Raw genomic sequence first — 26,034 nt, forward strand, 5'->3', positions numbered from 1 at the left:
GAGCAGGGCTAGTGATGCGAGCACCACTGCATGCCTCTTTGTTAAAATTTGGTTTTGTACGCAGTACTGGCCGGCAATCGATGGGTGAGATGTCATAATAATTTACACTGTAACTCACTGAACTTGTATTAAAGGCTGAGTTCACATAGAAGTATACGGTATACGAAATACGCTCATTCGATCAGGCTGAGTTCATATAGGAGTATACTATGTGAACTCAGCCTGTCGAATGAGCGTATTTCGTATAGCGAATAGCGAGTATGTCAGTTTAGGCCTACCCATTTTCTTCGTCTTATCAAAATGCTTGTAACTTCTTTACTTCTTGAGTTGAGGACGAGGTCACATTGCATTCAATGAGGTGTCATAATGTGCAGAATTAATTTACCCACATATGGTTTAGGTTTTTAAAATTAGGACGGTATACGCTGCACTAAATCGAACACGCACGATTCCCACTATACTATACTATACTATACGCAGGTATACGGCTTTTTCGAATAGCTCTTATGTGACCCGGTACTATGAAATTACCTTGCTCGATTTAAGCTATACGCGTACACCTGCAAAACGTGCATCATATACCCGAATAGTATACTTCTATGCGATCGTAGCTTTATGTGACCCGGTACTATGAAATTGCCTTGCTCGATTTGAGCTATACGCGTGCACCTGCAAAACGTGCACCGTATACCCGAATAGTATACTTCTATGTGATCGCAGCCTTACAGAGAACAAGTTTGAAGTAACAAACATGACAAAGGCTCAAAGCCTCAGATATTAGGTAGGCTAGCTCACATCACACAGTAGGCCCTATACCCCCTAGGTGGCGCTATTCATCCATAGGGAAGTGGAATGTGCATGTACGGTCCAAAAATGGCTTTACTGTCAGTCCGGTCCGACTGCCTGATCAGGAAGTACTGCCGAATCAGGCAGCATGTTGCCGAGTTAGGCAACACAGGCTTTGGTAACCCTTCCGAATTCGACAGACTAAGGACCAAATTGTTCATGGTGATTTTATAAAAGATCGGGGAAGTTTTACGTTGACACACATGAGCTACATGTAAGTTGACAATTTTTCACCGGGCGAAAAAAAAATTTCACCGGAGAAAAATAATTTAAATAAAAAACAATTTCGAACGGTTTTAAAAATTTGATTTAAAAATGCAAATTAACTTTATTTTAACTAAAATTGATGAAAAATTACTACTAATTGTACATTCATTAATAATTTTATATATTTTACCTAATTTACTCTAAACCAAGAAATAACAGTAGGCCCTATATCAAAAGATGCTCTATTTGAAATAGAGCATTGCATTGTGGGATACCATACTGCCTGACTCGGCAACATACTGCCTGATTCGGCAGTACTTCCTGATCAAGCAGTCGGACCGGACTGACTGTGGGGCTCAATGGAGAAAATCACTAAAAATTAATTTTGACAACCAAAAAGTGATGTTGACTTATGTTGGTACTGGCTTGATACTGGATTCATAAACTATCACATAGTGCAATCCATGTTCCACCAAGTCGACGCTCGATTTAGCTCAAAAGCAATTTGTGTGTAAATCAAGACCATCCAAAACAGCTTTCTTACAGTAAAGAATAAGCCCTTTCGCAATTTCAAATCATGGTGCATCATGGGTAATATTTGCCGATAAAATTGAAGATAAACACGATGAGGCTACTGTACATTTTCAATGGGGTGAACTTTGACGTTTGCATAAAAACGTTTCGTACGGGAATTTCGCTGACTGTTTTGTCTTCATTCCTTCACAATATTTGTATTTCACAGGAAATATTAACATATGTATAGGAATGAATAAAATATGATTTACAAAAATATGTTTTTGAATTAAGTGCAAAGTTCGCCACCATTGCAAACGCACTGCAGCCTCCTCGTGTTTATCTCTTGTTGAAGAACTGTGTGACGATGTCTGAGCATGCGCAGTTGCAATTTTCCGAAATTGCAAAAGGGCTTATAGGGGGTCATCTGGGGTCACATACAGTAGTGTGCATTGTACATGTGCCTGCTGTCACAATTTCACACATAAAATTTTGGGCAATTTGATGACACTATTTTTGTCTGTAACTTCAAAAGTATATGCATTAGAAACATGATTGACCCCTTATTGTTTAGGTAATTTAATTCTCTTTCAAATGAAAGAACTTTCAGCTAAAAATATTGAACTTCAAAATTTTATGAACATCCCTATATTAGGCCTATTCATTTAATTACTGCATGACTGACAAAGATCCTTCATTTGAATCATTGAGTTGGGCTTGCATTACTGGGCAGGACGAGTCAAGTCCGGGCATCAAGTGACCGGGGTGGCCTCTGCTCTGGTCATGTTACTATTGTTATCATACATGTCATAATCATGGGGGAAGGATATTAAGCTTACTTGCTTCATATAAATCATAATTCATTTCTCTATCTCTATCTGGTTTGGTCGGTAAAGTGCTGCAAAAACACATCTGGACCAACTCTAATCATTTAGTCCATAAGCCTTATTGCTGATTGCCGAAAATGCCGCGCGCAATGGATTATGGGACGGTTCAGGGTAAATATCAACCAATCAGCATCGCAGTATGTACCCTGAACCGTCCCATCATTAGGGTGCATCAAACGCCCCTCATGTCAACCATATTTTTTGTACCTAGTGTCAAACTGTGCCATTTAACTAGAAAATAATTATCCCCTCCAAATTTAAATTCAATCGGAAGTCGGGAAGGGGGTCCACCGTGAGCTTAAAGTTAACAGAGGCAACCGATAAAAGTCCGGCCGGCAGCTATTGTATTATAAATACAGTTATACACACACATTAATAGCTGCCTTTAGTGAAAGTTTTTAAAGTACTTCATATCTCAGTCAATACTCAATCAAATACAATTTATTGAATGGAAAACTTCGGTCTCTATTTTTATTGCAGACTATTTACTGTGATCATGGAGGCACATTTTAAGTGCAGCATATGTCCCTACCATGCTGCTTCTTATGAGGATCTAATAGACCATACATCTAGAAAGCACAGATTTGATACTGGTTTTCATGTACATTGCCGTTTCCCAAGTTGTGGCAGTTCTTTCAAGAGCTTCCAAAGCTTCAAAAAACATTTAGAAAGAAAGCAACATGTTTTTCCTGTGGTTGATAATGGACACATGGCTGAGGAAGGAAACAGGCATGATCTTGATGCAATGGATGACATTGAATCAGAAGGTGGACATGAGGAGGAAGAAATAGAGAATGCATCTGAAACATATTTTGTACTGAAACTCAAAGAAAAGAATGACTTAAGTGAGCAGGCCATCCAGGAAGTTATAGAATCAACAAAATTATTGGTGCAAACTCGATTAGAAAAACTGAAACAGGTACTACAAGAAAACCTTGCAGCAGAGGTAGATGAAATAGATGCAATTTTTAATCAGCAAAACAACTTATTTGAAAACTTAGCAACACCAGATCAACAGGAGATGTCATTTGAACAGCTTGGTTTGATTAAATCTGAAAGAGTAGAACTGGGTGAAAAAATTATGAATAAGAAAAAAGGTAACTCCTATGAACTGAAACCAGTGAAGTTCTATGGATATTATGTTCCATTTCTGCAATCTCTTCAAGCTCTACTGAAAATGCCTGAAGTTGAAATTTATATGAGGCAGCATGATATCAACAATTTTACTCGTGATGCTGGATTTGACCAAAAGTTCACTGATGTTTTTCATGGGAGTCACCTGCTTCAAAGTGAATACTATGGAAACCACCCCAAAGCATTGGGAATTGCTGCATACACAGATGACTTTGAAATTTGTAATCCCATAGGTGCACACAGAACTAAACACAAACTTACTGCATATTATTACATGCTATTGAATATTCCTCCCCATCTAAGGGGCAAGCTGCAAGCTATTCAACTGGTCGCAATAGTCAACACTAAGACATTAAAATATTTCAATGCAGAAGAGAAACTGCTAAAGGATTTTGTAGATGGGCTGAACAAATTATATGATGGATATGATTTGAGTGTTGGACTAGATGAAAAGACTTATGGAACACTTGTGTATGTTACAGCTGATACCCCCGCAGCCCAAGCAATCGGAGGGTTTAAGGAAGGAGTGGGGGGTGCAATGTGCCCGTGTCGCCGATGCAATATTATGAACAGCAACCTCACAGCAAACAGTGTAGTGGAGGATGTTGATGCTCTTAGAGATGAAGAAACACATGTGGAAAGATTAGCTTATTTAGACGAATTACGTGGAGCTGCTCGAAAATACTGGTCAAAGAGGTATGGTGTCAATAGTAGAAGCATATTACTGAAAGTCAAAGGCTTTGAAGTGACAAAATGCATATTATTTGATCCCATGCACATCATCTTCGATAATGGTGTTGCGGATATGGAGTTCAAATTAATGATGTCTTACTTTATAGAGCAAGATATCATAACAATAGATATTCTAAATAATGCCATAGAAACATTTGAGTATACCACTGAGGAAAATAGAGACAAGCCACATGCTATAACTGCTGCTGCACTGGACAGAAAATCAGCACTACCTTTCACTGCAGCAGAAATGAAAACACTGTTGTTCTTACTGCCATTCATGATTGGAGACTTGATACCTGATGGAGATGAACACTGGAAGAACTTTTTATGCTTACAACAGATTGTTACACTAGTTATCTCACCTTTGACGTCAATGAATGCTATAGTTCTTCTGAGGCATTTAATTGCAACACACAATGCCCGGTTTAAGCAGCTATATCCTGATGTACTTTTCACACCAAAAATGCATTATTTGGTGCATTTTACAAGTCAAATTGAACAATTTGGTCCAGGTAGATTACATTGGTGCATGAGGTTTGAATCCAAAAATGGGGAACAAAAGATGAAGAAGTGGAAAAATTTCAAGGCACTTTCAAAATCTGTTGCCAAGAGGCACCAGCGCAGAATGAGCCTCTACCAATCTACCTCCACTGGAAGACGAAATGAAAACTACTTGTACAGTGGTGATATTGTCAAGACTGGTCACCAAGTTGTATTTCGAGGACAGCAAGCCTTAAGCACCACAGAAATTGCAGTCCATGGACACGTTTACAGAATAGGCACCATTCTACTAAAGAAGTGGATTGATGAAGCTATACCAGTTTTCTTGTTGGTAGATCAGATTATTGTTTCCAACAATGAAAAACTGTTGAAGTGCATTGAGCTTCAAGTGGACTTTAATGAACATGTGAATGCATTCAGATTAGTAAAGAAGTTGCAGGAATCAGTGGAATATGTAAATACTTCATCATCCTCAATGACCTACCGCTGGCCCCAGATAAGCCACATCTATTCAGGAGAATGTCACATAATTCCAACCTGTGTGGACAATGCCTGGCAGATATGACTCTTTCATCAACTCCTTGTCTATATTGGGAATCAAACAGCAAGTAAGTTGGAACTGATTGTATAAGCACTGACAGTTCTGCCCTAATTAATCCTAACCAAACACAGAGGTGGAGTTCACGATATCACCAGATGAATGCATTGCGTTCCAAGACCGGGATGTTTCTGTATTTTACTCACAATGCATCATTTACCAATAAATTTACAGATAAAAATCAATACCGGTAATCGATGTAAATTGATTGACCGACGATTCAAAATGAAAATGAAAATTAATTTTTCCTGACCTTAGTATCAAACACGTATCGGCAAATCGATGGTTTCCATTGATTTTTAATAATATCTAGTGTATTTCTGCAGTTGCTAGAGCCCTGGGTTGGTGAAAAACAAGCAAAATGAACATGAGTACCGTACGGTACCTATTTAAAAAAAAAATTATTTATAGGCCAGCAACCCAGCTCGGTCAACGCACTTTAACACGTCGACTCTTGCACACATTTTCAATAGGGAACCTGTGAACACTGGCGACCAAATCAAAGAATAATGGGCTTGGAAATAGGGCATTGTGGTGATATTGTGAACTCCGCCTCTGAACCAAACATAAGGAGCTCTTTTCGTTTGTAGCCTATTGACTCACACTGAAAATGTTCACATCCCCAGTTGGAATTGAGCCAGGGACCCCTCATGTGCTGATCACACGAACACCACGAGCTTTCCACATCTGTAGGTCCTGCTCGAGTACTTGGGCAGGATTTTAGTTGGGATTTTATAGAGTGAGATTCAGTGATTATACATTGTGATAAGGTTTATAGTGACCTATTTCCTAGTTAATAAAATCAGGATAGTATAATAACCCTACCCAATAAAGGAACTCTTTTCGTTTCTAGCCATCTGACTCATATACCCAGGGCTTGAAAATGTCAAAATAATGTACTTGCCCCATAAAATGTTACATAGCCCAACAATTAATGGTTTTATTTTGCCAAAAAATATGTACAACAATTAATAAATTTAATAATGAAAAGGGTGCATGGCTTGTGGGCAAAAAAAGTATATTAAAATTATAATTTCTTCCAAAAATTAGAAATAACAATTTAATACATTTTATTTCGGTTGACTGTGAGCTTAAGTTTTTACAAGCCCGACCGCAAAAAAATGGTTGTTTCGGGCTTCCCCTACTCAAGCTCAGCTCATACCGAAATATTTTAAACAATTACAACCAGACTATGAAGATGGGGTTTGGACCAAAAAAATTAAGTTGAAAAAATATTGAGTTTGGCACGATAACAGATACATGTAGGGTGTGTCTCTGGACTATTATGTCACATATGTGTTATACTTGAGAACACATGTTGATTTTTGTATAAATTTATTTTTGAATTAAACTGCAAACCATGCATGTTTTAAATTTTCTTCTGTTTTTACAGACAATTTGATAGATGGCATATCAATGTCATACATGACAGACCATGACTTTTTTGCCATAGTCCCACAGAGAGGATTGGCCAGGAAGATCCATACAATGATCCAGGCTGCAAATCATGTAAGTGTTTTTAATGTCTCATCTTGTTTAAGTATAATACAGAGGGAAAAATGCAGGGCTTCAAATGTGATTACCTCAAGTACGTGCAAAATGAAACGCTGCTTGTGAAGCTTGATTACAACATCTTCATAACCAGGAGAACCTCAACGATTCTCCTAATTGGTAATGAATTTGAGGCCCTGAAATAAGCAGGCTTTGGGGATTATCCAATAGTTCCTTTGTTTCAGCTCCAGGTTCTCACCAAATCTCATGCACTAGCTGCAAGTTAATTCTTTAAACAAAAGTAGAGCTCAGTTAAAATTCTTTTTTACATTAAAGTAGAGAATTTGATACCCACCGGTCGCTTTGTTGGATCTTGGTCCATGCCAAAATTCTGTCAAACCGAGAGCTATACTTTTACAAAAAGTAGAACCCGGTTGAAACACTTTTTCCCTTCAATGCATCCACTTGAAGTCTCTCATCTTTGGCATGATACATTATTAAAAGGGCATTTTCGTGATCCACAGCCTCATCCCCCACTTTTCTCAAAAAAAGTTGAGATTTTTATATCACTGGAAACCTCTGGCTACATAATGTTTATGTACAAAATATTTCTTGCAGATTAATTCGTTTAGCAAAGATATCATTGAAATTTTAATTTCGTTCTGGTGCACCAGAACGAAATTACAATGCATTGTCTATGGAGCAGTGTAATACACATAATGCGTAACTCGCGAACGCAAAATCGGAATCAACTGAAATTTTGGGAATAGGTTTTTTTCGTGGATATCTAATGAAAAATGACATAAATAGAGGATGCTAGGATCACGAAATACTCCTTTAAGTTGGGTAGAAACTAAGATAACTTGCAAGAATCTCACAAAGTTTGTGTAGCAGCTAGAATTGGAGAATCTGTAAGAGAATGATTCTTTGAAATTTTGACTTGGCAGGTATATAAATTAAGTGTACTTGTAAAGGTAAGTTGCTCCAGTATGTAGTATATAGCCAATTAATTTGAAAGCAGTTGCCAATTGTCTTGAAAACAAATTGCTCCTTAGAAATTTGAAATAGTAACTCTGAATTTTTCCTGAAGTGTGCACCTACATTGATTAATTATTATTTAATGTACTTTTGTCAGATCAATTGTTTTGCCAAATTCTTGGTAGTTTACTAGCACAACAAATATCATTACGGCCACAGATGTAAGTATCCCGTTTTATATTTCCAGAGTCGTATGTTCAATTTGAGATATATTACCAAGAATTTTCATATTGTCCCTTGCCAGGAAATTTTAAACGTACACATGTACAACTTTCCTTATTCTAATTTTGATTTTTGAATTTGAATATACAGAATCGTGAAGCTTGCCATAAACAAAAATTGCAAACAAAGAAATTGACCACTTTGTATTTTTGAGAAATTGTAAGAATTCAAGTGTTGATGGTACTGTAGTCAGTCTTAACATGTGTTTGCATTGAAATCTTTTAAGAAGAGCGAGAGCAATGCTCTCCTGCTCTCATTTTAAAAACATCATTTAGCTAATTTTAGCTCTAAGTGAACCAATCCTCCATTAATCCTATATTGCAAATGTACCAAACAGCTCTCCTTGAAGCTCTCCTAAATGGTTGTAGGAGCTAGTGCTTCTCATCTAACGGGTGGTTGTAAATATTTCGCTAATCACCATCACTAATTTTGGATTTCTGGAGGCTTTTGGGGGTCAATCATGACCCCCAGTTTCTGATCTTTAAGGAGTTCTTTAGCAGGTAATGACCCTCAAAGTAACTAGTCTTTTTGACCCCCAATTTTTTTTCTCTGGCTGTTTCAGGGGTCATCCAGACATCCACGACCCCTGATTTAAAAACCTAGCGCCACCCCTGAGTCTGTACCGGTAATATGAGTTTCAGGATATTTTGCTACTTTTTCCACAGATTTTTTAAATAAAAAGGTAAATTCATCTCTCCTAGGAGAACTCGGGACCTCCACCCTTTTTATTTTGTCTCCATCCATTTTATTGATCAGGACCGGCCCTTTTAGTGAAAAAATGTAAACCCCACCCTTTTACCAAATTTTAGGATCTCATCAGAACGGCACCCTTTAAAAAGAGTGGACAGCCAGGTACTAGTATGTAACTTTGTTTTCTTTGCATTGTCTATGGAGCAGTGTAATACACATAATGCGTAACTCGCGAACGCAAAATCGGAATCAACTGAAATTTTGGGAATAGGTTTTTTTCGTGGATATCTAATGAAAAATGACATAAATAGAGGATGCTAGGATCACGAAATACTCCTTTAAGTTGGGTAGAAACTAAGATAACTTGCAAGAATCTCACAAAGTTTGTGTAGCAGCTAGAATTGGAGAATCTGTAAGAGAATGATTCTTTGAAATTTTGACTTGGCAGGTATATAAATTAAGTGTACTTGTAAAGGTAAGTTGCTCCAGTATGTAGTATATAGCCAATTAATTTGAAAGCAGTTGCCAATTGTCTTGAAAACAAATTGCTCCTTAGAAATTTGAAATAGTAACTCTGAATTTTTCCTGAAGTGTGCACCTACATTGATTAATTATTATTTAATGTACTTTTGTCAGATCAATTGTTTTGCCAAATTCTTGGTAGTTTACTAGCACAACAAATATCATTACGGCCACAGATGTAAGTATCCCGTTTTATATTTCCAGAGTCGTATGTTCAATTTGAGATATATTACCAAGAATTTTCATATTGTCCCTTGCCAGGAAATTTTAAACGTACACATGTACAACTTTCCTTATTCTAATTTTGATTTTTGAATTTGAATATACAGAATCGTGAAGCTTGCCATAAACAAAAATTGCAAACAAAGAAATTGACCACTTTGTATTTTTGAGAAATTGTAAGAATTCAAGTGTTGATGGTACTGTAGTCAGTCTTAACATGTGTTTGCATTGAAATCTTTTAAGAAGAGCGAGAGCAATGCTCTCCTGCTCTCATTTTAAAAACATCATTTAGCTAATTTTAGCTCTAAGTGAACCAATCCCTCCATTAATCCTATATTGCAAATGTACCAAACAGCTCTCCTTGAAGCTCTCCTAAATGGTTGTAGGAGCTAGAGCTTATCATCTAGCGGGTGGTTGTAAATATTTCGCTAATCACCATCACTAATTTTGGATTTCTGGAGGCTTTTGGGGGTCAATCATGACCCCCAGTTTCTGATCTTTAAGGAGTTCTTTAGCAGGTAATGACCCTCAAAGTAACTAGTCTTTTTGACCCCCAATTTTTTTCTCTGGCTGTTTCAGGGGTCATCCAGACATCCACGACCCCTGATTTAAAAACCTAGCGCCACCCCTGAGTCTGTACCGGTAATATGAGTTTCAGGATATTTTGCTACTTTTTCCACAGATTTTTTAATAAAAAGGTAAATTCATCTCTCCTAGGAGAACTCGGGACCTCCACCCTTTTTATTTTGTCTCCATCCATTTTATTGATCAGGACCGGCCCTTTTTAGTGAAAAAATGTAAACCCCCACCCTTTTACCAAATTTTAGGATCTCATCAGAACGGCACCCTTTAAAAAGAGTGGACAGCCAGGTACTAGTATGTAACTTTGCTTTCTATTCAGCATTCAAACAGGGGAACCTTTCTAGAATAATTAATAATTGTATCTGCTTTCATTATATACCATACTAGGTGCTTGACGGAATATATTACCAGACTCCAGTTTTCAGTGACAACGAAGGGGAACCACCATTGAAAAGGGTAAGTTTATGAAACTAAAATTTTCCTTAGACCTGATCAAATAAAGAACTTCAGAATTGATCAAATGTGCAATGTTCAAAGTCAAAAGGTGTACAAATTCTCAATGTTTACCTTTATTTGCTGTTAAGTGCTATTTAGTTGTTTTCTGCAAAGTTTGTTACAAATTCCCCCCGGGGGCCACTCGCATGTAAAGAGCGGATATGGATGTGCGGCGGTCAAGGGTCCCTTTTTCACTGTCTCTCTCAGTTTGCCTAACCCCCTTTACAGCATGCATAACCCACTCATGCTCCTTTCAGGCCACTAAGACCCCCATTTTTGGATAGATGTCCAGCTCCAGGGCATAATTCAGAAAATTTTGTGTAGTTTTTGCTCAAAAACCTCCAAATTTGTATGATTTCTACTCAATCTTGCTCAATTTTGGACCAAATCAGTTTGTTAAGACCCCTCATTTTTCACCGTATCTTCAGTTCGCCAAATTTCAATGTTGAAAATCACCGGAGCACATACCTGCCAAAATGAAAGTTGAGTACCCCGCCGGGAAATTCCCTACTTTTTCTTAATGATTTAAATTCTAATTACTCTCACTCTCACTCTCCCTCTTACTCATTCTCTCACCTCCCTCACTCAATCAGTCAACAAAAATACACATCAATCACTTTTAGTTAATTAAACCACACTGTTATTGGATCATTTTCAGGCATGCATGAGCTTGCCAAGTGCTGTCAAGCCAGACTTTGGTGAAGAAAAGGTAAATACATTAATATCTGAATCAATTTATAATTTTCACATATATAACCGGGGGGGGGGCACTCACTTGTAAAGGGCCGGTATGGATGTGCGGCGGTCAAGGGTGCCATTTCACGCCTCTTCTACAATTCCCTAGGGTGCCATTTCATCATGCTCTTCCAGCTCTCACCATTTTTGGCATTTTTTTGACCAAATCAGCTCTAAGACCCAAGTTCAGCCTAATTTTGCAGTTCACAGTGCAAAATTGGGAAAATTTTGCGTATTTTTCACTCCAAAACCATCATTTTGCCAAATTTTTGCTCAAAAAGTAGCTAATTTTATCAAAATTTTGGTACAAATCAGTTCTTCAAGCCCATTTTTTGGGTTCAAATCAGTTCTTCAAGCCCCTATTTCGCTCCTGACTTTCAGTTCCTCGCTCCTCGAAAATCTGCACACCCCTACCAAAATGAAAGTTGAGTGCCCAATGCAATCCCCACACCCCCGGGATAGGAACAAAATGAATGAAAATAACTTGAGCTTGCTTGCTTCATCACAGAAATACACATGAATATTTTTTTATTAATTAATTAAACTACACTGTTATTGGATCTTTTTCAGGCATCCAAGAGCTTGCCAAGTGCTGTGAAGCCAGACTTCGGTGAAGAAAAGGTAAATACCGGTACATTTATATCCGATATCAATTTATAATTTTCACACTATATAGGAACAAATGAAAATAACTTGAACTTGCTTGAACTTGACCTTGACCAAATCATTTTGAATTGGCAAGAGTTTATTGTACTAAGTACTTGTTGGACAAGTGCTGTGCCTTCCTTTGGTCATTTGATTTTCAAGCTAATATTTGCTAAAAACTTGCTTACAAATGCTGGAAAGCAATTATATCAAGTTTGCAATTTTTCATATTTTGTCTGATCCTAAATACACATATACTTTTTGCCCGTCAGTTATCAATGGACAGCTCACTCTATAGTAAACAAATGACATCATAGATCAAGTGGTCTGTGAAATGCTCTTACAATGTATATTAATCTGCGTTGAGTTTCAGAAAAGTTATTTAATGATGCTTTGTAATTTCAAATTCCAGTCCGTGTTAGAACTCTCAAAGATCTTACATTAATATTGTTCCCTCTGCTGATAGGTCAAAGTGTTGAATGTTAATTCCTAAAGCCAAATGTCCTTGATCCATAATGGCCTACACATTGCCCAACATGCCTAATTGAGCCTTTGAATGCTCAGCGTTATTGGGCGCCGTTGAAGTCTTCATCATGTATATATTATATAGCCTGAATACGACTGTTGCATTCAAGCTTGTCATCTTCACCTACTCATATCCTTCTATAATTAAAGTAACCAATAATTAACTTGATAGCTCTTGATCACCCTTGAAGCAAAGCAAGACATTGAAAATTTAAAAGTTTTAGGTAGGCCTATATAAAAGGGGTATTTGGTAGTATTGGCGCCTGAGGAGAAAAAATCTTGTCGCCAACAATTTTTATGAAATTTTCCAATTTCTCACTAACAAAAAATCTGTATCATTTAGAGTTCACATTGTGCAAGAGGGTTTCTGAGGTTATTCCATAAATGTTACATTTAACATCATGAGTAGGCTTATATGTGCATTTTTAGTGTTTCGGATCAAAATTTGTTGGATTTTGTTCACTCAAATTCTGTTAATTGCAGATTTATATTTAATTGTTAAGCTTTATTATGACGGGTGTAGTTTGGCTTGGCAACCTTTGAGCAATTTTGGCGGTCTCAAGTGGCGAGGGCATGTAGAAATATGATTGCATCGGCAAAAAAATGGTCGCGCATTTGCGACCGAAATGGTCGCATTGTACAGTGCTGGGTTTGAGTCTGACTGACAGTAACTTTCACATATTCTTCTTCAAAGGGCATTTTCACGATACCAGAATTCAGTACAAGAGTGAAGATGGCCCTTGAAACTGGGATCTCTAAGGAGTGGGACAAAATGATAGAAGAGACATCATATCACATTTTGGCAAATGGTGACATGAAAGATCCCAAAAGCTATGAAAAGTTTTCACTAATGATGTTTGCAGAGTACCCATGTATTGCATGTGACAAGCCACCAGAGCCTTGGGTAAGTTCTGTACAGATTTTGTAACAATTTTTTTTTTTCAAGGAAATTTTTAGTAACTATGGTAATTTCAAAAAGTGCTTTGGCGTGATAAGACAACTAAACAACTATAATTTAATTTTGATTTGTGGAATACATTTAAGGGCATGTTGGTCAGTTCACTTACGGAATTCGGTCGTTCAGAGCAAGTAGCTTTGGCTAATTTTATTAGAATATAGGAATCTAGCATCACAGAGACACATTCACAGGCCTTGTGGTTCGGAAGTTTGTCATTTAAAGACGCATAATTCAAGAACCACAAGACATTAAGACACTCTTCAAACTGTGTCCTGCACAGCATACCGACCACAAATGTTAGCATATAACTTTTCATTAATTTTCATAGCTGCATCATGAAATTTGCATATTTGCCTTGGCCATTCACAAACTGGTCAGCGTGTCCTTAAGAAAAAACAAGAAATTATAAAATACCTTATCAGTAGGCCTATATCAGTATGATGTAATACATGGGGGTGCAATTTTATCTGAGTTTGTGAGAATCAAACTTAAAAACAAATGCAACATTGAGAGTACATTTCAATGAGAGATTGATTTTCATATCAGAATGTTACCAGAATCATTGCGAGAATTAATCATCTGATTCTTTTCGAATTGCAGCCTTGTAACTAATGTACTGTAACAATTAGTTCTACATTGTATAGTACGAGGAACATTTTAATGAAATCATAACCAAGGTCTTGAATGTTGAAGGACGCTTTAAAAAAACATGGATGCGAGACTGAGATGTAATGGCAGACCTCAAATTAACTGAATAAGACATGTATCAAGTTGCCTTTCGTGTCCTAAATTGCATTGGTGCCCTGAATTATCATTTTCAGCCAATATTCTAAAGTATGTTATTCTAAACCATGAATGCATTGGTGGCCTACATTGTATCCCTTATAAAATTGCCTTGAATTTTGTGCCTGAAGTTCTTAATTTCAGCCTTGGCTATGAGAATTAGTGAAAATTAAGAGCAGTTGCTCACCTAACTACCCAATTTTTTCTTTTCTTCTGTAGACATTCTTCAAGGAAAGGCTGTCACAGAAACTGAGAAACATACGATGGTCGCAGAAAAAAAGGAGTGAAAATTTTCCAATGAAGAAAACAGGTGATAAGACTTGGAAGAAACTAGCAAGTGTTACCGTCAGTGATGATAAAGGTGTCAGTGAAAGCAAAGGTATGTTTCATCGTTTCAGCTCTTCAAATTCCATGTTGTCCTAATGTAGTTCTTGCATTGGTTCAATCCTGTTGCTCATGTGTTTGCAATTTTTTTTCACTTAATCAGTGTGTACACAAAACTTGATGTGGGCCTTTTCACAGTTAACGAACACCAAATCCTGACAAAAAACAGGACGTTTAAACCCTGAAAAAAGCAATGATAAATGTGCGTTTTCAAACTTTACAGCTGTTTTTATTTGCTAATGAAGTAGAGAGATAGCTCTGTGAATTTGAGCTTTTTACGTAAAACTTCAGAAAATTTTGTACAGGAGGACTATGGAGCTCCTGTGTGTCAATGTTACACCTGTTATCTTAACATTATAAACTGAAACTCAAAAAACCTTACCATGTACATTTTTCATATTTGAGAGTAAGCATTATAGTATGTCTTTTGCTCAAAACATTTTGCAGCACTGGTTGTTTTCTGTGCTATTTTCCTGAAAATTACAGCATGTCTTCTTCTTGTTATGAAGAATCAAACCTGTTTTAACCAACATTATTTTTGTTTGGAAATTGTCTGACCCCTTGTATTTGTATCATAAACTGTTATACTGAAATTATTTATGAGTTTTTACAAAAAAATGGATTTCTGAAATTGGCTCTTTTTGCCATGTCAGGGTTTCAATTAGGGCCAATTTGGCCAATTTTTGGCATGTAAAAGGTCCTAAAATGAAAACGGGAGGTGCTATCAAGCTGAATTTTTCAGAACTATCTCTCCTTAGCTAGGAATATCTAAAGCATATATATGCAAATGCCAGAAGTATAGCAGATTTAGTTTTTGCGAAATTCAGGATGACATTCTTAAGACCCAGCGTGTTCGTTTACTGTGAAAATACCCATTTAGGATCTATACAGTATCATTGTGGTATGATACACCTCTTGAGTTGGAGGGTGAGCTTGCATTTTTTGTCTGTGGGAACAAACAATATGCTAATTGGGTTCACAAGTAACACTTGTTTTTATTTAATGTAATTGTTTTTTCCCTCATTTTTCTGTCTCCTCTTCATGGCATATCAAACGCAGAACTGGACACTTTTGTGAGAAATATGTGCAACAAAGGGCATGTTGACCAAGTCATGGAGATGTATGCTCACAAAATGGCAAAGCGTGGGCGTGTGACAGCAAAGTCACTGCCGTCTGTTAAGGATAGGCAAGAAATTGATGATTTTGTGGATTATTTAGATAACACAGATGAAGTGATCATGCAAGTTTACACATTGGTGCGAAACATGCCTTCCAAAACCGGCCAGCCTTTCAAAACAAAGGTGCTGGGGTATGAATTTTCAGGGGACATTATGATGCATACATGCCAACACATTTTCAAAGAATTTGAAGGTAAGTGAAAGTTCATGATTAAAAAACTTTAAATTAAATTCGCACCACAAGGGTATCTTCTACGGGCTGAAAAAGGATGGGCAAGTCATGGCAAAACCAATCAGATTGCGCGGTAACACGATAAATCTTCAAAGAATTCTGTCCATCTTTTAATACAGATGCAGTTTCATCAAAAGAAGAAATTCTGGAAGAATACTCAAAGGAGAACAAGGATAGACCCAAACTAGCTAAACTTCAGAAGAAAGGGCTAGAAATGAGGCGGCAAGATGTGCAGAAGATGTCTATACCAGATGTATTGGCCACATATCCCATATTGGGGGATCCTTTCTTTGTAAGTAATGTGTATGATTTTCTGACATGAGGGTTCTAGCTATAGCATATAGTTTGAGTGCCTGGTAGAAAATGACAGACACACTGAATTGTTAGCATGATTTGACAGATTTTGGGTAAAATATGCTATTATATGCATGTTTTTGTGATCAAGTGCTGGGCTTTAGCCTTGAAATACTTGAGTGGTAGAATAATGCTTACAATGTCAATTAATTGGATTACATGTAGTATTCATTAGACCAGGGATATGAGACAACTGGATATCTTACTTCCCCAAACCCTTTTGTCAGAGCTGGGTTTCCGACTCATAAAATTAATCCCCAATTAATCCCGTGTTGACAGTTGAATACCCACTCCACGATGCTCAGTGAGACTGAAATGTGAGCCGTTGTTATGGTAACAGCTAAGGTCACTGTGCACACAGAACAGGGCATTTGACCTTTGTATACAAACTTCCATTGCTCATTTGGTTACTCCGGCCAGCAGGACATGCAGCAAAGCAAAGCTAGATTTTATGTTTTGTTTATATACTCTCAGCTTTTTATTTCATGGAAATAAAATTTAGCTAATTCACTAGCCGATCTATTTTTTTTTTTCAACTTCTCAATAGTTACATAAAAAATGCACCTAGTATTATTTTTCCTACTTTTATCACTTGTTTATCTCATTTTAAAGCAAAGTTGTGCTGAAAGTACCGGGGTGAAAGTATAAATTGAAAAAGTATTATAATATTTTGTTCACTCGGCTGATGTTTACAAACAGCACTGAGTTCACGCATGGGTTATTGATTGGGTTTATATGCCTGCTGGGATGTGTATTCCATCATGCAAATGATGCAACGTCATTCCAATAATTGTTTTAATGGGGTGGTCGGGGGAAGGGTTAGAAGTCAGAAATCTAAGGCAAGGTCGAGACTTTCAAAGTATTAAGGAGCATTCATTGATAAAAAAAATTACGGGGGGGGGGCTTTGAGTGAGTTAATGCACCTTTGGACCTAAATTAGGGGGTCATTCAAATAGCCTACAGAAGCCTGGAGTATTGGATGCAATGGAACTTTCTGAATCTGAAGTGGTTTCAAATCCATCACAGTTAGGGACTGTTCACAAACACTTGTTAGGGGGGGCCTTGTGCAAAAAATTTCATCACAAAATTTTTCAGGCCGCCCCTTTTTGTGATCAGTTTTTTCAGGGCCCCCTTAGGAGGGTCAAAATTTTAAGGACCCCCCCTTTTTTGCATCAGGCCCCCCTAACAAGTGTTTGTGAACGGTCCCATGAATTTGGACCTTCGGTTTATTGACCTCACGACGACATGGTGTTCTGAAGTGTCATTGCTCGGAAAAGTGTTTTTCTTTTTTGAAGGGTTTTTCCTAAAATATCATTCAGAGGGTTAACAATGAACTTTTAATATTTTCTACCAAACCAATCAAAATTTAAACCTTTTGAAGTATATAAATGATTGTGATCCTCATCTTACCCTTTTCATCATATACCCTTAAATTGTTTTCGGAGCAACAAACCTTTTGAGAAATAATCATCTTTCGGAGCAATAATATAATTTTCAGACAAACAACAAATGGACTAAAAACTTTTCGGCCAAATGACCCTTCAGAGCAAAAACCTGTCGGATTTATCCATCCATAAAAAACGCGTTTGGGAAATAAATTTAAAAAAAAAACAGAAACCTTCGGATGGGCGATTTGTACCAGCTCTTCTGACACTTCCAAATGTTGAACAACAATATTTGTGGCTATTGTTTTTTTGAAATTAGCTACAGAAGGAATACAACAGTTTCACATTTATTAATTTATTAAGCAATTTTTATTATTTTAAATAATTATATTATTTTATTAATATCATAATACGTACTGCATGGTCAATCATATTCAGGAGTTCAGTGCAGTGGCGGAGGAAGCATTGAAATTTCACTTACTTTTTTAAATTTACCATTCTATCATTAAGCTTCCTTACAAACAGAATGTTGGTTAAAATGTTGTTTTTTGCGTATCATCACTGGATCATGTGGTAGCTGCTATATGAGCCTAAAAATCACAAAATTAGAGCATGGAAATTGCAACTTTGGTGTGTCCAAGTTTTAAAGCTCCATTAAGGCAAAATACTATGCTTCAATTTACCAAAGTTAAAAATCAGTATTTAAGAATTAAAGTCTGATGTCTCTGTAAAGTCATTTTCCACTGTCTATTTAGTGTCCATGTATCTGCATGCTGTCTCATTGGATATTGGACTGTTTCCTCATATCCCTGGTTTCCTCTAGAAGATACTCTCCCCATCCATGTGCAAAATATGTCTTGAAACAAGCATATTGTAGTGTCGTAATTTTTTGTGCAAATAGTAAACTTCACTGGTTTTCGTACGAGCCTCCAACATGGTTTACACCACTCAGGGCACTATGGGTCCTTCTTTTCCAGTTGGATGTATCGAAGCCAGAAGTATTTTAGAAGATTCCACAATTACCGAAACTGAAAGAAAAAAAATAAAAATAAAATACAACAAATAGAAATGAACTTCCAGTCGTTTATACATTTTGGGCTGTGCAACAATGAATGATAACCCTACCCCGGCCCAGGAATGTTGCTTTCTCAAAATGTTTGCCAACCCGTTTGCACCCCCCATGGTTTGATCTGCAAAAATGCTTACACCACCCAAATAATTTTAACTTGGGGGGGGGGGGGCCGAAGCCCAGCATGGTCGGAGAAAGATGTACATTTTGGTCAATTTTGTTACGGTATCTCTGATCGTGGTTTGGACCCGGTATACGACTCTCTAATAAGGGGCTGTGCAAAGAGGCCCCCCGAGGTCAAATTTCCAGATGGCTCGCCAAAATCACTTGCCCCCCCTTTCGGACGCCAAAAATTGATTGCCCCCCCTCTTGGCCTGTCAAAAATCTTTTTCCCCTTGCACATTCCAAATTTTTTTGATCCAGATTTTCAGCATTTCCATGTTTCCGTACTGTTTTCATAAGGCTTCGAGAGTTTTATTTCAAAGGCACCCCATGAGTATGTGCCAAAAATTGCTTGCCACCCACCAAAAATTGCTTGCCCCCTTTCAGGTTGCCAAAAATTTCTTTCCCCCCCTCCCCCGGCACCTCCCCCAATTTTACCCTCCAACCAGGGCTCATAATTATTGCCCAGCCCCAGATGCTTTTATGGAATGCAAATTTAAATTAATATCAATTTCATTATCGTCCAGCATTTTCTACATTGACCATGTATCGTGTATTGTAACTATCAACATGATCAACAAATTACAAAATAAACAACACTCAGAATTGAATTCCAATTTCACTCAAGTTTAGCCCCCTGTCACTGGAGTTAGAAACTAATCATTCCTGTTTTCAATTCACCAAGGTCATATTTTCAGTATTTCACAACTAAAAACTTTGCCATTTCTGAATCAAAGCAAATTTGACATCAAATTCAACCCAAAATATCTCGGCTGTGCTTCAACGTGCACACTCCATTCCTTCACTGCTGAATTCTGCATGTTTTCATCTCTGCATACATATCAAAATTATTTCCGCATTTCCGGCCCTTTTAAGAATAAATTTAACAAAAAAGACTCATCATCATAACAATAAAAGTTAAAACTTACCATAAAATGGCTAAACAATGTCGGAAAACGGCGAATTTGGGATCAAATTGTAGGTTTTTTCATGGATATTCCACCAGTATCGATGTATGCATCAATGGATCTACTACGCATGTGCAACAGTAGCAGAAAGATCGTTTGCCTGTTTGCACAACTCTGTACTTGCTCCAGTAATGATTTCTTATACAGTGAAGTCGGAAACCCAGATAGGACATCAAGAGGCTGTACAAGGTCGTGTTTATGTGGAGTTGCCTATGTCGGCTTGCTGGCCGACAGAAGAACTCTGTGGGAGGTTAAGCCGCGGGTAATTCAATTAGTAGGAGTAAAATATCCATTTGTCTCATATCCCTGATTAGACTGAATATATGTTTAAAAGCTTTTGGCTGCGTAGTAATTTTGAACACAAAACCTGATGACACAAAACCATCTATATCATGTACCTTTCTAACATTCAATCATTTTTTAGTAAGTGGGAGTACTTCTTATTGTTTAAAATATGTAAATATTTTTTATCTTATTGTAGATCAAGAAGGAATTTTTCTTGCTTGCGGATTGGGTTACTGAGCAGGAAATAGAGAGACGGTGGATAAATGTGTTAGCAAAGATCAGGTCATACTTCAAGTTCAATCAGGAAGATGGCAGCGGTGACAAAGTTGATGGTGCAACCGAGGTAATCACCACTGAGTGCATCATTGCAAAGTAGGGCTGGAATAAGAGTTTTAAAGGCCATGCAGCCATTTTAAGGCCAATAATAGATTTTGTGCAACTTGCAGGGCACTGAGGCCATTGCTTTGATACTCAGTGGGTAACTAGACATTGAAATTTCAAGGGACAGGGCGCAGGAGGTAGGATGAAATTGAGGCGGGTGAATATATTTGATGGTTTTCTGAAAAAATGGGGTCATTCAATATGTAATCGGTACAATTTGGTGTCATTTACTGATATATCTAACAATTTTAACTTGAATATACATTTTCATAAAAATTTGGGTTTATTGAGAAAAATGGTCATTTGGGCCAATTAGTACGGATCTGTGATTTTTGGTTATTTCATGGGGCCAAGGGTCTCTGACAGGGGGTGCACCTTTCCCCTCTCGCTGGTTATGTCACTGTTGAAACTTAAAAAAATTGAGGACATCGGTATCAAATCTAAGTACAAGGGTGTCAGAGGACATTGGCTGTTGTAAAGTCTTGTTGTTATATATCAAAATTATTATAATTTGCCCATGGTCAGTCGCGTAATTAACTGGGATTTTGACATTGGAGGGGGAAGAACCGACAAAATCCTCTAAAAACTGACAAAATGCATGAAAACAGGCTAAAAACAATACAAAATGACACATTTTTAACCGACAGACTTCAATATTGGGGGTTCAGTCACCCCTGGTCATTTTTTAAATAGCTTTCCTGAGTCGTTGATTTGCAGTGACATAGCTCGAGTCGTGAAATCATCTTGACAACTACATTCAGCTTTGTGGCACAGTGGCAACTTGTTAACACATACTTCAAACTTAGGGAATTGGCATTTTAGTACTTGTTATCAGAACTTCATGTTGTTATCCAAACAAATCATTATGCTAAATACCATCTCGGGACTAGTAAAGTACTACTTGTTATCAGGAATCCTGTGTTATCAGGTTACTTGTTAACGAGTTGCCACTGTATATCCCTTCTATATAGTCACATGAGCTCATCTGTGCACATGTAGTAATGCTAGGGATCAGACAAAGAAATACCATCTGATAGCACTGAATTTTGCACATCTGACAAACAAATGAAACTATCCCAGATATCATGCAAGCAAAGACAAATGTCACTGTGAGCAGAATAGAATGTATTAATTAATTTAATATATTACATGATTTGCAGGTGGATGACTTGTCTGTATTGATGAAGTTACAACAAATCCTGAAGGGAAATTGGGAAAAGAAATGGGACATTCCGGATGCCATCAAAGTTGTAACAGTAAGTGTCTTGTGTACAAACATTCCTTATTTGAAAACTGTTCAAATTACAAATTTGAAATGCATGAAAATAAGCAACCATGGAAAGGTGGGAGGGAAGTAATGATGAAATTGAGATCAATATCAATATATCAGTCAACAGCGCACAGCAGTCACTCTGGTAAATTGAGCATATTTAGGTGCGCGTAATGTAGCGTGTTCGCGTATTATGCCATTCCGCGCGCTAAGGTACGCGACACTGTTGCTATAGACGCGGTCACTGCGTTGCCTGTCATCTACGGTCTCATACATGATTAGGTTAAACGAGCGAATATCCAATCAAATGACGAGATTTTTGTGCATCACACCGACTGAATAAGAATTGTGAGTAATTGTGACAATTAAGCCCATATCTATGCAACATCAGAAGGATCTATCAAATCATAGGCAAGCTTAACATATTGCAATTGATGGATGTTATTGCCAACATGAAACAGGGTTAGCATTAAGGATTGAAAGTTGGGGGTAATTTTTCACTCCCGAACTCGCATGAAAACCAAATATGGTGGGTGAAAATGAAATTTTGGAGGTGAAAAATATTTAATCATTTTTTAGTTCTGCTACTATGTGAATGAACAGATTTTGCCAATCAATCATGCACCCACAATGTTGCTCATATTTCGGGAGTGAAACTACTGAAGTTACAAAATTTATGAGTGAAAAAGCTTGAAAATGTAATTGTGGTGAGTGATTCACCCCCAAACTTGAGTTAATGCCATCCCTGACGTGAAATAATGGCAAGAAACAGATTTATTGTAATATTTCTGAATGAGGTTTGAAGCTGATAACATGTTGTAGCAATGAAAATCAATACACTACTTCAGGATCCTGAACTCCTGCATGACACAATGCATTGTTATTTTTGCCCTTTGCACTGTTGTTAATGATTTTTTGTTTCTTTCTTTTTTCCCAATGTTTCATTTCATTTTCAGCCCAGGGAGTTTCAATCTATCCAATCTAAGATGGAGTTTGGGGATGCTCCTCATTTGATAATCATCAACCATTCAACAGGGACTTACGAAGGATACTTAGTGCTGAAAAAGGTTAAACCAATCAGAATCGTGGGAGACAACATTACCAATATGGTCAATATGATTGTGTTTGTGTATTATTGTTGGGATAAGACATACCCCAAAGCATACAACCTCCTTGGATTTGTGCAACAACATGTGTTGCTGGATGAACATTCCTTCCATAAAAGTGCCATTTACACACGTGTGTGCAAAAGTATCTTTGGCTGAGTTACCGGCAAGTTGATATCAGAAACAGAACATCAATATGCAGTTTGACATTTGAACTTTGAGTGGTTTTTAGATAAACGTTTTTTGAGGTTGTAGTCTACCCACACTTAATATTTTGCAGTGAAATTAAAGTCTTTAAAACTAAAAGATTACACAATGTACAAAGTTTGCAAAAAGTTAGCCTGACATTAATTTGGCCCCTGAAAACTGACATAGCATGGAAGCTATTAAATGCTTTAGGTATGAAAGATGTCAGGTCAATAAAAGCTTACATGAGAAATTTCAGTTTGGTGTTCAAATGTTTTACTGATAAAAATGCACTCCCCAATTTTGCCATAAAACACCACACAAATCTCCAGTTGGAAAGTTCATTGACCTCTAATGCTACAGTGTTAACAATTTGACTTTGGTGTCCCAAACTGAAACTCCTCTTGGTGCTTTATATGTGTTAAGTCTCAAACATGTTTCAAGAAGAAGTTGAACCAGAAACGAACTATTATTGTTTAGCCTAATGTAAGTGTGGGAAATTCCCACCTGATTATTTGTAGCGATTATTCATCTGATCTCAAGATATTGCATCACAGTGAACGGATGACCAATAAGCTCATGGAGCTATTTTTTAAAACTTGATTTGCAAATCAAAATATGTTCTTAGGAGAATCTGATAAAATGTTCACCCTGATACTAGCGTTATTTTATACTAGCGTTAATAACGCTAGTATCAGGGTGAACATTTTATCAGATTCTCCTAAGAACACATTTTGATTTGCACAGCCCCTAAGCATTGTGTTAAGGTTCTATATGGGGTGTATTAAAATGTTACCCAATTTTCAACCATTCACCTTTACATACCTGTTGCATGTTATCAACAATTTTAAGATTAACCCACTTCATTATTAATGTAGATTTTAACTTTTGATCCAAACACAAAAATATTATTACCTCGGAATTTTCAGATGGTACTTCATCTTTCATCAGCGAGTATTGTTGACTGTATCAGGAATCGATCGTCTTGACCTTTGACCTGATAACAGCTTCATAGACTCCTGCAAGTATGTGTCGGCCCCTGACCTTATTGAGTGATGGCCGATTGGCTTTTATGTAGATCGCTTTTTGCCTCCACGTTCAAACCACATCTCTGTCCAAAATGCGAACTTTGTCGATGTCAACAGAATGTCCGGGGGATTCAATATGAATGCAAAAGCCAATCAGCCATCACTCAATAAAGATGGGGGCCGACACAGACTTTCAGGAGTCTATGAAGCTGTTATCAGGTCAAAGGTCGAGACGGTTAATTCCTGATACAGTCAGTCAACAACACTCGCTGATGAAAGATGGAGTACCATCTGAAAATTCCGAGGTAATTATATTTTTGTGTTTGGATCAAAAGTTAAAATCTACATTATGATTTATACCAACACAGATGAACTTTCATGAAGACTTCATTATTGTTCTGATTTTCTCTCTTGTAGGAAGTTAAGTATATGAAATTTGGAGATAACATTATAAGTGGCACTTCTTTTATGAAGAAATAATTATGCTGGCCTATTGCTTGCAACATTAATTGATTCAAGTGACTTTATTTTAATCTTGTTAAATATGCATACTATTCTGCTCAGGATTTCAGATCTTTATATTCATTTAATGCCCCTTTCAATTTATCATGGAAACATCACCAAAAATGTCAATTTACAAATTTTGAGTGATATTGATCCAGTGGGTATGATAATAAAAGCAGAAAACCAAGCAACCACAGAACGCTGTGCTTATCGAACTTTGCCTGGTTTACTGCCACTTCGTCCAATCCCATTTCGTCCAACACCACTTGGTCCAATTCCCATTTTGGCCAATAGCCATCGTCCAATGCCATTTTGGCCAATACCATTACCATTTGGACCAAGACCCATTTTGTCCAATGCCATTTGGGCCAAGACCCATTTTGTCACCCTAACCTTAAAACATTAATCCTAACCCTTGGCCGAAATGGCATTGGCCCAAACGGCATTGGCCAAAATTTATTTATTTTATTTGTATTTAAAATGGGTCTTGGCCCAAAGGGCAATGGACGAAATGGGTCTTGGCCCAAATGGCAATGGAAGAAATGGGTCTTGACAGAAATGGGTGGCAAAGTGGCAATTCCCCCATTGCCGTTATCGTGGTCGACCACTGTTTCAGACATATTTGTTCATAACAGTTTTAGGGCTAAAAAATTAGTTCTGGGGAAAATATAAGCTTTCTTCTCATACCAAAAACTCAATTTTCATAGAAAAAATTTGGGATGAGGCTGTCGATCAGGATACACTCCTTTAATACATGTAATAATATTGTTTGGAATGCCAAAATACCTGGGTACTATTTTGATGCCCCCTGTATAAGCAATTACTAGTAAATGGATCTTTTAGTAAATAATAGCCATTAATAATGCAATTTGAATTTGACCAAGTTATGAATGTAATTCAATTCGTGTTTTATCAATTTTGTGTTTTATCAATTTGTTAAATAAAATTTTATTGCAGGAAAATATTTGTGCATGTTTTGCTGTTTGTAATTGTGTTTCTACAGGGCGTGTAGCCTTTAATGAAGTTAATCCAAATGGATTTAACCTGCACTTGAATAAATCACATTGATTTGATGAACATGTTTAAGTGCTAAACATTTTGGACGATACTAAACATGTTTTAGCATTAAACATGTTTAGAAAGTGTTTAGCCTTGTGTTTAGGTATTAAAACGGATGGTTAGATGTTAATTATCTAAACATGTTTAGCAATTA

General features: G+C 37.1%; 3 protein-coding genes across 3 annotated transcripts in view; 2 read left to right on the forward strand and 1 right to left on the reverse strand.

The window, feature by feature from the left end:
- LOC140163447 (E3 ubiquitin-protein ligase CHFR-like) overlaps positions 1 to 26,034 on the reverse strand; it is a 129,076-nt gene that overhangs the window by 42,122 nt on the left and 60,920 nt on the right. The window lies entirely within an intron of this gene.
- The window catches only part of LOC140164114 (uncharacterized), a 38,555-nt gene that overhangs the window by 9,953 nt on the left and 2,568 nt on the right, over positions 1 to 26,034 (forward strand). The gene's annotated exons all lie outside the window — the stretch shown is intronic.
- On the forward strand, positions 8,531 to 16,445 carry LOC140164115 (uncharacterized). Its single transcript, XM_072187360.1, has 9 exons — positions 8,531 to 8,536; positions 9,527 to 9,562; positions 10,576 to 10,644; positions 11,342 to 11,392; positions 11,989 to 12,039; positions 13,283 to 13,492; positions 14,549 to 14,708; positions 15,773 to 16,084; positions 16,243 to 16,445. Exons 1-9 carry the CDS (start codon positions 8,531 to 8,533, stop codon positions 16,443 to 16,445), a joined length of 1,098 nt encoding a protein of 365 aa, XP_072043461.1.

Source organism: Amphiura filiformis, chromosome 11, assembly GCF_039555335.1.
Source record: "Amphiura filiformis chromosome 11, Afil_fr2py, whole genome shotgun sequence".
NCBI lineage: Eukaryota > Metazoa > Echinodermata > Ophiuroidea > Amphilepidida > Amphiuridae > Amphiura > Amphiura filiformis.

What these genes read in the sequence shown, in the direction of transcription:
- LOC140164115 (XM_072187360.1), top strand. An exon ending in GGGAACCACCATTGAAAAGG is followed by an intron (nt 10,645 to 11,341) that starts GTAAGTTTATGA and finishes GATCATTTTCAG; the next exon opens with GCATGCATGAGCTTGCCAAG. An exon ending in AGGTGTCAGTGAAAGCAAAG is followed by an intron (nt 14,709 to 15,772) that starts GTATGTTTCATC and finishes TATCAAACGCAG; the next exon opens with AACTGGACACTTTTGTGAGA.